General features: G+C 51.1%; 2 protein-coding genes across 4 annotated transcripts in view; one reads left to right on the top strand and one right to left on the bottom strand.

Annotated features, from left to right (window-relative positions):
• The window catches only part of FAM81A (family with sequence similarity 81 member A), a 43,588-nt gene that overhangs the window by 16,013 nt on the left and 13,373 nt on the right, over window positions 1-14,202 (top strand). The window contains exons 3-4 of the mRNA XM_081336988.1: window positions 7,649-7,714; window positions 7,822-7,879. The gene's annotated coding sequence lies outside the window, so the exon portion shown is untranslated. The remainder of the gene's footprint in view (window positions 1-7,648; window positions 7,715-7,821; window positions 7,880-14,202) is intronic.
• MYO1E (myosin IE) overlaps window positions 1-14,202 on the bottom strand; it is a 34,362-nt gene that overhangs the window by 14,614 nt on the left and 5,546 nt on the right. For 2 of the 3 annotated variants that reach the window (XM_081336978.1, XM_081336979.1), the window contains exons 2-11: window positions 11,160-11,303; window positions 8,959-9,048; window positions 8,628-8,722; window positions 5,247-5,334; window positions 4,424-4,513; window positions 4,038-4,169; window positions 3,404-3,538; window positions 2,106-2,238; window positions 1,552-1,748; window positions 895-975 (exon numbers count right to left, since the gene is read on the bottom strand). In XM_081336978.1, coding sequence (XP_081193104.1) covers window positions 895-975; window positions 1,552-1,748; window positions 2,106-2,238; window positions 3,404-3,538; window positions 4,038-4,169; window positions 4,424-4,513; window positions 5,247-5,334; window positions 8,628-8,722; window positions 8,959-9,048; window positions 11,160-11,303 — 1,185 coding nt within the window. Of the gene's footprint in view, window positions 1-894; window positions 976-1,551; window positions 1,749-2,105; window positions 2,239-3,403; window positions 3,539-4,037; window positions 4,170-4,423; window positions 4,514-5,246; window positions 5,335-7,910; window positions 8,092-8,627; window positions 8,723-8,958; window positions 9,049-11,159; window positions 11,304-14,202 lie in introns of those variants that run through there. The other variant, XM_081336980.1, reaches the window with a different exon arrangement.

Below are 14,202 nucleotides of genomic sequence, written 5' to 3'. Positions count from 1 at the left end.
TCCCGGCTCTCACCGGCCACATTAAGCTGGTCTTTTACAGCGTAATATTTGAGTGACCTTCCCAGCTGATTTGACTGTCTGCTGTGAGTCTTTTCGTGGAAATGAGTGACCTCAGTACTCCAAAACAGCTTCCAAGATTTGAATTTTCCTTAGAACAGCTGTTTTTGGTTCTGTGCCCGGAAAAACTCAGGGTTTCTCCTTTATTTTTGCTAGAGTGCTGCACAGCCCTTTTCTGCACAGCTCCATTCAGACCCTGAATTCTGTCCCAGCTTAAGATTAAATCCTTTGTTTTAAATTAATTGAGGTTTCCAATTATAGGAAGCCGTACAATTGGGCTGACATCATCGTACTGCAAAATTTAACTCAGCTCCCTCCCCCAAATGTTTTTATTGCAAAAAGGGAAGATTAATAAAGTAGTCCTGAAACATAAATAGAACTCATTCCAGCAGCCTGGCCTCCCTTCGTAGTCCAGTGTGGCCAGCAGTATCACCCTGGGCATGTTTGCTAAGGAATGGTGGCCATCGTGTTTGGGGCCCTCAGGCCTTGGTGAGCAGGCAGAAAACGCAGAGACTTCCCAGCCGGACTGGCCTGGGTTGAGCCGCTTGGCTATGAGGCTTCTGCTCCTGCCCAGGGAGGGACCAGACCATCCGATGGGCAAAGAGGAAAGGCCACCTTCGCTGGGTCAGCAGCTGGAACTGGCCACATGGCAAAAGCCTTGCCTTCTGCTTCAAGCCAGCTGGCCATGACCAGTGCTGTGGCCGAGGGCTTCAGCTTCACACTTTTACCCCCTGAACAGACCCCAACGGTGCCGGGAGGAAGGACCGTCCTTCCTTCCACGAAAGGACTGGTGGTTTTGCAGCTGCAAAGCTTCCTGATCAGTCTGGAGGACTTTACCTGAAATATTTCAAAGCCGTAGATGTCCAGGACACCAATATTGTACTCCTGGTTATCTTTTGCCATCGCCTTGTTGACAGACTGATGAAAGAAAATGGGGGAAAACGTATTTCCATGAAAACAAGGAAAGCAGCTTTAAAATTAAAGTGTGACAGTGAATTGAACCTGAATAAAAAGCAATAAATGCCCTTGAAAAGCTGCAAGGCAGACCATTCCCTCTGTGCTCTTGCCCGAAGAAACGGATGCCAGTTCCTCTGCCCCACCAGCCATAGGGGCTCCACACACACACACAAACACACACCTCCTGCAAGGGCAGCCTCCTCCCAATGGGCAGAGCGCCTTGGAATCTCATCTGATGCGGCTGCTTTCAAGCCGCAACGCGGAGAGGTGGAGCTTGAAAGCAGCCCTTGCAAATCGCTGCCCTTCGCATATCCTTCTGAAGCCTCTTCCAGGAAATGCTGCTGCTGAGGAGTGGCAGGGAGAAACATGCTTTCCTTGTGGACCAGTGGAATAGGATCGGGAAGGATTTATGCCTTTATTGTTTGCAACTCTGTAAATTGCTGGGATGGCCAAGTGCAAAGTCTGCAATAAATGCCTAAATAATCCTCGTGCTGGACCCCACCCTTCCCTCCCTTGACGTGTTGAAGCAACACTTACGTCCACCAAGTAGCCGAAGACCCTGGCGTGAAGCGCTTTGGCCAAGGCATCCCTGGTGTAACACGCTTGCTCTACGTTGAGGGTCACATGGATGGATTCTGATTTGCCGCCCCATTTGCTGTCCATCTGCCTGCTGGTCAGTTTCTCTTTAAGGCGGCCCTGGTCAATTCCCAGGAGGAAAGCCGGGAAAGCCAAAACTGCAGGGTATCAAAAGAAAACCACAGTGAAGCAGCAAAAAAGAGGAAGAGGAGGGGTCTTTTTTGTTTAGACACCCCCACCCCCACCCAGGACAATGGGCCTTGGGTCATTATGTAGATTTCCTTGAGAAAACATTCTGTGTCTCCCTCCCCCCCAATTCAGCCTCGGTTCTGAACACCACCTGGGTGGAGGAAGACACTCCGCTGGAGAACGTCCATTGCCCCTGCGTATCTTGCTTGTAAGGACGTGGCTCTTCTTGAGGATGATCTTCTGACCTGGTGCTGCACGCACAAAGCCCGGGGACCCCTCGGGGCATCTCAGTCACTGCTCCACCCCAGCCCGAAAGGGCTACCTACACTCTTCGCTCTCCACTGCAGCATAGTTGCCGACTTCTTTGAAGCTGAGGTTGCCCAGGTGGAGCACCCCGGCCACAATCTGGATCACCAGCGCCTGCTCCCCCGCCGAGAGCCCGACGACCTTCATGGCGTGCTGCAAAGGTTGAGAATGGGAGGAAAAGGGTTAAAAGATCATCTGGAGAGCTCAATCAGTTTGGATCAATCAAGTGGTAAATATTTCTGTATTATTTTTAGAGCGTTGGGAACAGCTTCTGTGTCATGGTCCTAAATCAGGCTTGTGCTTTTCTCTCTGAAAGGATAAAAAGAAAAAAAAATCATTTTAAATGAAAGCAGAACATTCAGGGAGGGAGCCCATGTGAAGGCCTGGCTCTTCCATTGGTGCAGGTTGCCTGTTCTCGCCACAAGAAGCTAATTCAACTTGCGGTTTTCCAAGCATTTTTAAAAAATAGTTTAAAAACACAATAAGCAAATGGTATAAATCTCTGAAACTATAAAGCAAAAACTACTTTTCAGAGTTTATGCTCTCCAGCTGTTTCTCGCCATGTAGCACAGCAAGGCAGAGGAGACGTTTAAGCAGCAGCAGAAGAGAACTTAAAAATCTTCCTAAATGGCTAAATATGCTCTTTATGTATTTATTTATTTGCTTGCTTGCTCATATTAAAATTTGACTTGAGACTGAGGATGTTATTCTTCATTTTGTCTGACTTCTCAGTTCAGGGAACAAAGCCGAAAGTCAAGGAGGGAAAAACGGGAACCTTGGAGAACCAGAGGTCACCCCAAAACCTAGAATTGTTGGCAACAAGCAAGGGCTCCTTCGCCAGCCAAATCAAGAAGGGAGAACCAGAAGATGAAAATTGTGGCTCATAGGCCGTACTGAGATTTTAGTGGAAAAGATGGCATAACGGTCCATTTTCTTAAAACCACCTCCAGGGATCGAAAAGAGCTTCCTAAAGTCCCAGGCCTTTTGTACAGAATGGCTAATGGTCAGTTTGGCGTTTAAGTGCCTCCTCCAGCCGGTGGCTTCTCAGGCACCCTCATCATAAGGGACCCCCACTAGCCATTGCTGCCCTCCCACCCCCTTTCGGGCCTTCTAGCCGCTTGGCTAATCTCAGAATTAAATGAGGAGGCCAGATGAGAACAAGGGTGGACACGGGAAGGGATTCCTCTTGGAACTCTTTAGCAAAAAGCCATTTCATTGTACATGTCGACCTTGTCTTTGTTCTCAGAGAGCTGCAGTTAGGGCCCTTTTCTCACAGATGCTGTTCTTATCAAATGGGGGGGAAGGGGGGTAAACTTACCAGAGTTTCCTGGAAGTCAGATTTGTCACTGATGTCTTCCACTTTGTAGGATCCTGAGAGGCTCAAGTAGTGATAATAATCCATGCTGGTGATGCCAAGGCTGGTCTTTTGCTCATTGGAGGCGCCTTCAATCAGCTGCAGGAAATACACACACACACACACACACACACACACAGGTAGGTTAGCCCACTTTGTGTTGTGTTGGTCAGAGGGAGAGAATTTGGCTTGATTTATTCAAGGGGGATGGAGCGCTGCTTTCATCCTTAGGAGGGCTTCAAAGGAGAAGAACCAAAACTACCCCTGAGAATACATGCCGGGCTCTGGGCAGGGAATCCCCACCAATGTTGGCTTTCCAGAGGCGGGCCCAGGAGAAGCGCCCAGGGCAGGCGAAAGGCCGGCCTTGGCTCGGGACTGGGAGTAGTCCAGGGGAGCCCAGCAGTCAGTTTATTCCACAGGCCGTCCTTGCCGCAGGACTGCAAATTGGGCACTTGCTGGCCGGGGGATGATGGGGGAAGTCGTCCAAAAGCTCCAGGTGCTCCCCCCCCCGAGAAGCAGGAGCAGCCAAGCTTGCCAAGAGGTTCGAGGGGGGCTCTTCTTCAACCTCCCCACCCCCCATCCCCAGGCAACCTCTAACCTGGTAAAAAATGTGGAAGCTCCTTTCCCCGGGATTCCTCATGACCACTCGGGATTTCTCCAGCAGGAAGTTGGAGATCTTGCCTCCGTCTGGCTCCCCACCTGGACTGAACTGGATTTCAAAGTATTTCCCCTGCAACAAAGGGAGGATGTCGGTGGCTGAAGGAGGGCGGTCCAGACATGGCTGTGGGACCGCTTTCCCCGAGGGGAGCAAGAAAGCCGCCTTTCCTTCCTGGGGGCCAAAACGGCATTAGAGTGGATGCCTGGCTCTCCCCTTATATTCCCCCCACCCTTCACCCCCGGGTGCAGAACGGAAGCGGGCAGAAGGAAGGGTGGCTCTGGGCCGTCTTGTACCACTCTGGCAAAGCAGCAAATGGCACGACTCACAAATCTGCTGGAGTTGTTGTTGCGAACCGTCTTGGCATTGCCAAAGGCCTCCAGGAGAGGGTTGGACTGCAGAATGATATCCTTCACATGCTGGAAGCCAGAAAGCGGAAGTCAGGCCCTCCTCCTCCTCCTCCTCCTCCTTTTGCCAGATCATCCAGGTGGGTCCTAGGCAGGAATCTCCCCTCCCCAATAGCTACAGGGGAGAGGAGGCACCTGTCCGTCCGCCTCGACCCTTCGGAAGTGACCCAAGCAGACTTAAGCAATGGGGAGGTTAAAGCGGCCTCTTTCTACACCCTAGAGCCCTAGCCCCCTTCTTCCGGAAATGGGGCTTTTCTACCCAGTGATGTCCACCCTCAACATGGGATACCAAAAGACCCTTTTACTGTTTAGCACTCCTTGCATTGATGCCCTTTCCTTCTCAAATCTTGCAGGAGAAACAGATTGAACAAGGTTGCCATTAATTACACCAGGATTGGAATCAATTACCAACAATCTCCTTTGCAGTCAGGAAGACTCCTGTCCCTGCTCTACCTGTTTCCTGGCCACATTGCTGCCTAAATCTGGCTTACAGGGGAAAAATGGATCTCCTCCCCTTCCTAGAAATAACTGAGCAAGCATATTTATAGTGTGCAGTGAAGCCCATTCCAAAAACAACAGTCGCTCCCTCTCTGGCTGGTTACAGGCGGGCTGGGATCTTCCATGGCAACGTGAGGAAAAAGACATAATCAACAAGACTCTCACAGTGCCAACAAATTACAGCGAGACCCAAGGAAAGCAGCGGCCTGGCTTGTCCAGAAGTCTCGTCTCCTCTTCCTCCTCTCACCTGCACTCTGGGGCCTCCTCCGGATATTTTGGAGATGTAGCTCATGATGTACTTGGCTCCCACAGTCTTCCCAGCACCACTTTCGCCACTGAGGAAAATTAAGAGCAGCCTCTTGTTGCAACCATTCCAAGCAGTCCTCAAGAAAAGACTTGACCTCCTGCAGTTCCACCTGCCCCGAGCAGGGAGATTAGAACCCCCTCCCCACCAGTCATCCTGCCTGGACCCCTGAACTATGACTGATGCTTTGTTTCCCCTCCATCCATTGGGAGCCAGGGTTAAAGCTGAGGGTACCATCTTGCATTGCCAGCCAACCCTGGTTTGCTAGGCTTGGACGTGGTGCGTGCTGCACTCTAAGGCACCAGCAACAGAGGCTTCCACATCCTTGGCTGCAGAAGGGGAGAAAGGAGCCTGAATGGCCCCCACTGCCAGACCGAGGCTTAGGGCCATCCTGAGCAGCTGTGCTCTTGGGTGCTTGAGATCCTGTTTTTCTGCAAATTTGCATGGTTTTATCGATCAGGATCCTGGTGGATCTGCTGAGTATAAAACTCAGCAGGACAAGGATGCAATATTGATGAGCCACAAGGAGCAGACCCAGCAAGGCAGTTTGACTCCTTCCGAGTCCTCCAGGCGTATCCTCAAAGCCCCCCTGGGAACAGTGGCCGTTCCAGCCAGCGAGGTTCCTTGTAGGGCAATTGCTTTCTATTGCTTTTCCAATAAGTAGCAGGCAAATGCATTGCCTTTTCTACTTCAGTCCCTCTCAGGGCTGCCCCGCCAGACCTGGTCCGCAAAAGCCTTTCAAACATAAAGCTAGGATGTGTGACTAAAACCACTAGAAAAGAAATATTACGAGAACTCTATTTTGGTACCTATTAGCTGTTCCCATCTACAGTTACAAAAATACTGCAGTGCCTATTGAAGAGTTCTGAAAGTCAACACAAAGAGAAAAAAATCAGCAGGAAAAAAAACAATGAGGCTCAAAAGTTTTGGCTTAGCGTATGACTGTGCACATACCCACTGCAGCTTAGCATTTTGGGTCAAGAATGATGGCTTCTCCAACAAGCCATGCTTTAAAAATCTTGCTTAGCATCTGTCAATGCTGTCAAAGAATTTTTGCAGTCATTCATATCAAATGTAGTATTATAAATCTTGCTGTTGCTTCCTTTTCAAAATCCCTAACATGCCTAAGTTTTTTGTAAAAAAAAATAAAGCGATCGATATACTTGGGATGATAAACTTGAAACTGGTGATTGAAAGCAAAATCTGCTATGTATTTTCTCGGAAGTTAATCCCACCAAGATCAAGGAGGTTGTTACCCTGGGAAACTGTGATTAGGATCCAAAACCTAATCTGGCAACTCCGAGTCAGGATGCATAGGGCATGAGCCTGCCTAGTGAGGCTCAGCTATATGCTAAAATAAGTCATGGTTGATGCGTTATCGAATTGAGTGAAAAATCAAATGTACATTTGATACCAGAATAAATAGGATTTTGGCTGCTGGAGCTTGCGGCCACATCCAAACTGTCCTCAGCCAGCGTGCTTGCCCTTCTGCTCTGGACTGGGCAGCGTCCCCCATGCAAAGAAGCATGGATCTCCTGGCCGTGGCCAGAGGACCCTCCTAGACCAGGCCCCCCCAAAGTAGCACTCGCCCACCGCCCTTCAACCAACTCGTCCTAGAGAACATCAGCTCTGCCAGGCCTGCCCCTTCTCTCGAGGCACTATTTGGCTTGCCCGAGAACCCGTGAGTAACTTGGGTGGAGCGTCATTCTTCCTGTTGCTGGTTTGAGGGCTCCTTTGCTTCAAGCAAAGCCACCTCAGAGGCACCGTCAGTAGCCCCTTCTCAGGACCAGGAAAGCCTTGCCAGCTCCTTTGCGCCCGCAGGTCACCCCAGGACTCGGGCCCCCCACCACTCCCTTCTTCCTTTCATGGCCTGTGTGTATTCCGAGACACTTCCAGTGCCAGGAAAAGATCCCGGTGACGTCTAAACATGAATATATTTATTTATCCAATCTATCTGCTGCCCATCTCGAGGTTCAGGTGACTTTGAGTGTCAGAATGTTCATAGGGGAGAACACCCGTGTTGTCCCTCTACAGCAAAGTTGTATGCCCTGCCCAGCTGGAGGGCAATTGCAGCGTGCCAAGCTTCAAACAAAACAAAAAAGAAAGAACTCCTAACCAAGCCTCTCTTTCCGTCCTCAGCCACACGGAAGACGAATTCCTGTAAGTGGCAGATACTACTTTTTTTTAAGCTTAAGAAACCAGAAATAGAAATAAAAAAGCCACAATAATGACAAGTTGGGGAGAAAAAACCCCAAACTGGCCACTTCCAGGCTAAGTCTGTGTGCCACAAGCAAAGATGGAAGAGACGAGGCCTCATTTATCCTTTCCCCTCTTCTCTCTTTCAGAAATGGCAGTGCGAATCCACTGTTCTGCCCTCAAGCATCGCGGACCCTCGAAGTTAATGTCCCAGGGTGAGTGGGGGAACCTCCCAAGGGGGTGGGAAGCAGGATTGGGAGACCCAACTGGCCCAACAGAATGTCAACGTTTTCTGACAAAGAACTGTACACTTTCTTCATAGACCAAAGAGACGTTCTCCCCCCTCTGGATGGAATGGAGACACTGGACAATTTTTGCAGGTGGGATCAGTCATTGCTGTGTTTTCTTTACCTGCTTATGCCTCATTCATCACTTTAACTCCATTCACTTCTACATTTAAGGTTCAGCTATTTCATCCTCTCCCGTAACTTTGCAGTTAGAAGCGTTTCCTCGGGCCCACTTGACTCCACTGTGCGGAACGTCTGGGTCCATTTCAGTGATCCCTCCTTTACATCTTTCTGCAATAGACCTTCACCCCTGTTCATTTATCTTGCCATCCATGCCCTTGAGCTCCATAATTTTCCAAAACAAATCCCTTGTCCTTCTCATTCAGGGATTCTCCATCCATCCATCTTAAGAGCCGTGGTGGCGCAGTGGTTAGAATGCAGTACTGCAGGCTAATTCTGCTGACTGTTACCAGTAGCAGTTCGATCCTGACTGGCTGAAGGTTGACTCAGCTTTCCATCTTTCTGAAGTCAGTAAAATGAGGGCCCAGATTGTTGGGGGAGCAAGATGCTGACTGTAAATCGCTCAGAGAGGGCTGTAAAGCACTGTGAAATGCTATATAAATCTAAGTGCTAAGTACTATCCCTCCATCCCTGGATTTGCTTACACTAAGTATGTGCCCTCATCTGAACAACAGGCGTGGGGTTTCTCCCCCTGGCTTCAAAGCTCCTTTGGACAACAGGAAGGGGATGCCACCTGCAGAGCCACGGACGTGATGCTCCCTCTCTCCCTCCGGCTGCCGCCAGCCCTGCCCAGGTGCAGAAAGGGAAGCCAGTCCCTTACCTGATGATCACACACTGGTTCTCTCGGTCAATTATCATGTTTCGATACATATTGTCTGCCAGGGCGTAGATATGTGGTGGATTTTCATACTGCGCCTAAAGAAAAGCAAGCAGTGAGGCACAACACGAGAGGCTGTTATAAATACAAGAATTGATTAAAAGATCCCGTGAAGAAGAAAGAGACCGGCCAGAAACACCTGCCCTGTCCCACTTGGGCCTGTGGAGAATGAGGCTCGGTGAGTAAGAAGCAGGGAGCCATGGGAAAAGCGGAGAAGCTTTTAATTCATTTTTTAATGAAAATAAGTTTTGAAAAGCTGAAGAAAATCACTTACGGCTCCCTGGTACATTTCAATTTCTTTCTCTCCAAAATACGGCATCTGCTTGAATGGATTGACAGAGATTAGAACGGATCCAATGTAGGTCTACATTAGGAAAAGTCAAGGTTGGTGTCATTTCAAGAAGCACAAGGGAAGCGCCCCCTCCTCTTACAGTGGACCTGAGCTGCTCCTCAGATTTCACCTGATACGAAGTTTGATTTGTTTGATTTCCATCTTCAAAAGCAAATGGATGACTCAACCTGTGGATGGTCTCATTGCCTGCCAGGGGAGTTTAGGCAATAACGGCAGCTCTTCAGTTACATCCGTTCGGGTCAGAGCACTGAGTCAGCACTAGAGTCCAGCCTTTGGGGCAAAGGGCAGCCTCTCCTGCCCTTGCTACCTCACCTGGGAGGCCAGGAATCCAACCTGGCAACTCGGGCCTGCAAAGGATAGCCTGTCGTGAGCTTTTAGCTCAGTTAATAGGTGTCTGCCTCACTGTTTCGCTCCCTTTGCATTGGAGGATGTGTGATAGTCAATGTTGCCAGAAAGGAGCGTCCCCTCTGGGGTTGCAGGAGAGAGAGAGAGAGCGAGAGAGCAGGGGCTCTCCTTCCGCCCCTTCCTTCTTTCCAAGTCAACCACAGTAGTTTCCCATATTGATGCAGAGCCGCAAGCTTTGGAGATGGGTGTCGGTGTCTGCTTCACGCTGGCACTACACCCAGGATAGCCACACCCACCCCTTGCCATTCAGCACGCCAGCCCTGCGAACATGGACACAATTAGCGCTCAGTCCTACAAACAAAATCCCATTGTTTGGGGTCAGTAACTGCAGGACGATATTATGCCACTACTTAAGCAAAGAAAACCAAGGCAAACAAGCCACCCAGATGGTGCAAAACAGAAGAGATCCGAGAAAGGGATCCACCCAGGTCATCCAGATGCAGCTCAGGAATTGGCTGGTGAATGAGGACGGTGAGCCTCCTTCCATGGAAAGATTTCAACTGCCTTTCCCCATGAGGGCCACTTTGCAAACCGTCACCGGGAATGAGAGATGCAGCTGCCGCCACCGCCACAACTAAACAGCCGGAAAGATGAACCAAGCTCAGACAGGCGAGGCGCTTTGGGCTGCCTCTCTGCAGGCCCACATCGCCCCAAGTGGAAGAAGGAAAGGGCCCCAGCCCAGGGCCTCCCTCCAGGAAAGCAGCTCTCTCTGCCCTTCAAGATGGAGGGGTTGGCAAAGGAGGACTACTGAACTCTCCTGCTTCACCACAAAATTCTGAAAGCCTGACTGTCCCTCTGCCCCCCCCGCCCCCCCCAGGCCGAAGAAGAGAGCCGCCTTGGCTCTCCTCCTCCCCCACCTTCCTCCCAGGGCAGATGCCTGTTTACACAAACATTCTTGCATTCCTTCTCCAAGGTTACTTTCAACCACACGTTTCCCTACTTGGCCAAAGGCTGAGCAGTTCAGCCACCCCCTCCCCACCCCCCCCAAGCAAGACAATTTCCCCAGGGCAAAACAAGGCCGCTGGCTGGCTCTTCTTCAAGGCTTATTTGCTCTTCCATCCTATAGAGAAAGCAAGGTAAACAAAGCCACTCAGGTCTGTGTGATAACAGCAGCTCCCAGAGGGACGGGGCCCTGGGGGCAATTCCTCCTTCCTCTGCCAAGCAGGGAGGGAGATTTTGGAGAAAGAGCTGCCTTTCAGGATGCCCAAGAGGCTTTCTCTATCTCTGATCCTTGGATGGAACCCCCCCCTCCCCGCCTTCATTTTGCCCTGAGCTCAGGGTCTCTCTCAGCACTGGGGCTCAGTAACATCAGCCAAGGAAGGGCAAGGCCTGCACCCCGCTCTCTTGCGGCCCAAGACTAAATTCTGCTGAGGAGCTCTGAATGGCTGTCCTCGCTGTGGAGAGCCTGCCAGTGTGTGAGAAAGCAGGAGGATGAAAAGGCCAGCTTTCTCAGGTGACCCTGCCAGCAGCAAAACAGGCCTGGCAGCGGGGCCAGCCGCCGCTTTCCCGCCCCTGCCTTCCCCCTGAACTGAGAGACGCTGCTAGCCTGGGCTGCTGTCTTCCAGGCTGACATCTGGCAGAGAGTAACCGAGTGGCTGGCCAGGAAGAGACTCTAACCTGGGAGGCTCCTGTCGGCTCCTCTTCTCCGGGTCAGAAGCCGGTGAATAAACACCCACCCGGCAGGGGAGAGTCGCCACCACAGACTCGGGAAAGGATACAAAAATAAAGTCATCCAGGTATCGCTTCTTGAGGTTTTCCACAATGGAGTCTTCTGAGATCTTGGAGAGAAGGACCATGTCGTCCACACCGCTGTGCTTAACATTGTGGCTCTGCCAGTGATACCGATAATGGCCCTTGCTCCCCTGTGGGAGGAAAAGACCGGGGAGCAGGTTAATTAGAAGAAGGGAGTGGGGACGCCCCCCACCTTTCCCCCACAAATGGTGTACCTGTGTGGAGACAGAACCTCCTAGGAGGCGGATTCAAGAGATGGGGAGGAACAGCACCGCCAGTAAGAATTACAGAACGAAAAGTAAGCAGCTTCATTGTTAACAAATGATACACGTAGTATATAAATAAATTCTGCAAGATACATAACTGGGAGGTGAAAGGGACCTTAGAAGGGATACTGTATGAGTAGCATCTGCTTAGTTTGGGATTCATTAGGAGATCTTTTTAAGGTGACCGTCCAGCCTCTGCGGTCTCACTGCCGTGCCGGCCTCCTGGTCCATCGGCTGACAGCTGGTAGGCTCGGAAGCCGCTCTGAGGCCAGGTGGGCTCCTCCATTCTGGTCAGGCATGATTGTTTCTGCCAGGCCTTTAATGCTGGAGAATAAAAACCTCTGCAGGAGAGCGAGTCGGAAGCTCCCAAGTGTTCCGGGGAATAGAAAAGGAGCTAACAGGAGAAAAACAGCCAAAAAAGGAATTAGCGGAGCGTGGTGACCTCCTAATCAGGAGGTGCTTCCTGCACAGAGGGGGCAAGACTAAACAAGGGAGTAGAGAGGCAAACCGGAAGAGCTCCTTGGCCTGAAAAAAGCTTGAGGGAATTGTGTCAGAGGATAAAAATAGAACCCCACACACCGTCCAGTTGTGGCATCTGCTACCAGTGCAGGGGACAGGAGAGCAGGAAGTGGCCTGTCTCGGAACAAAGTGGAGAAAAAAATGAGGGAAGGAGGACTCTGCCACCCGGTGGGAGAAAAGATTTCACCCCTGGGCCCCCCGTGGAAACACCTGGCTCCTTTGCAAGCCGGAGCTACAAGAGACCACGAACTTGGGTTCTATCATTTCTGGCCGTAACTGGGATAAAGGTTTCCTTCCTCATCACTGATGCCAATTAACTTACAATATCAGTGTCTAATTAGCATTACTCCTACCGTGGAACACCTATCGAAAATGTCCTGCCTAGAGTCAACATAATGGCCGGTCTACGGTTTGGCCCACGCCCACAAACCAAGCAGACCCAGCTCTGTTTCTGGCTGATGAAAACCTCGGACAGGTCTGCCTGTGGGGGCATTCAGGCCACGGCAGCAGAGGCTCTGCACGACAGGTAGGCCTTCAGGGCCCACGAGCCTCCCTCCCGCCTTAAAGTAGCTCTGGCAGCAGAGAGAGCAGCTTTCGCCTGGCATTTGTGAAAAGGCTCGAAGCAGGTCCAGAGAGGGGAGGAGAAAAACCTGACCCCACCGGCGATCAGATGGCTGTCGGAAGGCCCTCACTGGCCTGAACAGTTCCAAGCCCGGTCCAAAGGAGGATGGAAGGTTATAGAAAGCCAGGCTTAGGAGAGGACCCGGCCGGCTGCAGTCTGAGCCCACATCCTTCCACCCATCTGCCGCCAGAACTGTTTGAAGTGAGAGTCCACGCTTCCAGGGCCTGCCCTCTTGGGCAGGACCGCCATAGTCACAAGCCATGGAAAAACCATTCCTGGGGTTGCACTGAGGAAAAATCCCAGAAAAGCTTCTGCCCCAGAGCCAGTCCGACAGCGTTCCAAAGAATTCCCCAAGGAGGCCAGAATAAGAAGATACTCCTCAAAGTGCGTCAGCAATAATCGGCCTTTAAAATCACCCAGACAAAAGCTATTCATATTTCTATATTGTGGAAAAAAACGTTTGCTTCAAGGAGGAAACATCCCTCAGATATCTTGCCTGTGCCTTGGAAAATGGGCAGCTGTTCTCCCTCAACAGACCTTTCCTGCAGCAGATCCCAATGCAGCCCCCTTGCAACAGATTTCATCAGCTGGTAGGGCGGACCCACCTCTTGACCCACCAGTCGCTTTTAGGAATGACCGAGAAGGCAGCATGAACTGCTTTGCTTGCTGAAATGCTTTTGCCAGCCTTCAGGATATTACAGTGAGAGACAGTGAGCCCCTGGAGCTTTTCTGGGTTGATTTTGGCATATTAAAGGAACCTTTCTGCACTCTTCCCCATCCCACCCTGGGGTTCCCTGTTCTCTTTTGATCCCAGGACAACCTATGGCCACCCACAGGGCAGAGACGCTTTCTAGCTTGTGAAGCATCGGCAGCAGGGCAACACAGAGTATTTAAAGCACTTGCTGCTCACACACAGACACACACACACAGACACACACAAGAGAGAGAGAGAGAGAGAGAGAGAGAGAGAGAGAGAGAGAGAGAGAGAGAGAGAGATGGCTCAAACCCAGCACAACTGTTGCTATAGACACCCCACCCCAAAGCATCAGCATCTCGAAGGCCAGTGGAGATGCTTAGGAAGCCCATTGTCCACCTTTGGGGTGCATCGTTTGGTTGGTATCGTGTGACCTGAACGAGGTTCAGTCCAGGGCCCTACGTCTCAGAAAGAGCCGTTTTGTCCATGGATTTGGAGAAAGAAGCATTTTCTTCCAGCAAATTGAGCCTTGGAAACTGAGCCAGGATTACTCTTCCCCTGCAGGAGGCTGGCTCAGCCCAGCCTGGCTGCCACTCTTGGGGGACTAGCAAGAGGGCAGTCCTACCTCCTGAGATGGTGGGTGCAAGCAAGAGCCGCCTTGCTCCTCTCCAGGCTTTCAGCATGTTTCTTCTCGATGTCCTTCCCCCCCCCCCAGCTTTGCCACGACTCAGCCAGAAAATAGGGACAGGATCATTTCCACAGGGGGGCCCCAGGGATCTCCCTCACCCCAGAGGATCTGTGTCAGGGGAATCAACCCAGAGCACCAACGGCTTCAGGAAGACAAAAGCCTGTCCCCACTCACTTCTCTTCCTGAGGCTCCATTTCAGGCCCCTGGGCTGGCTTTCCTGAGCCAAGCAGCCTTCTGCCAG

Source organism: Vipera berus (assembly GCF_964194415.1).
Source record: "Vipera berus genome assembly, chromosome: 12".
Taxonomy (NCBI): Eukaryota; Metazoa; Chordata; class Lepidosauria; order Squamata; family Viperidae; genus Vipera; species Vipera berus.
The sequence above is the reverse complement of the archived record's forward strand: the minus strand, read 5'-3'. Positions and strand labels throughout refer to the sequence as shown.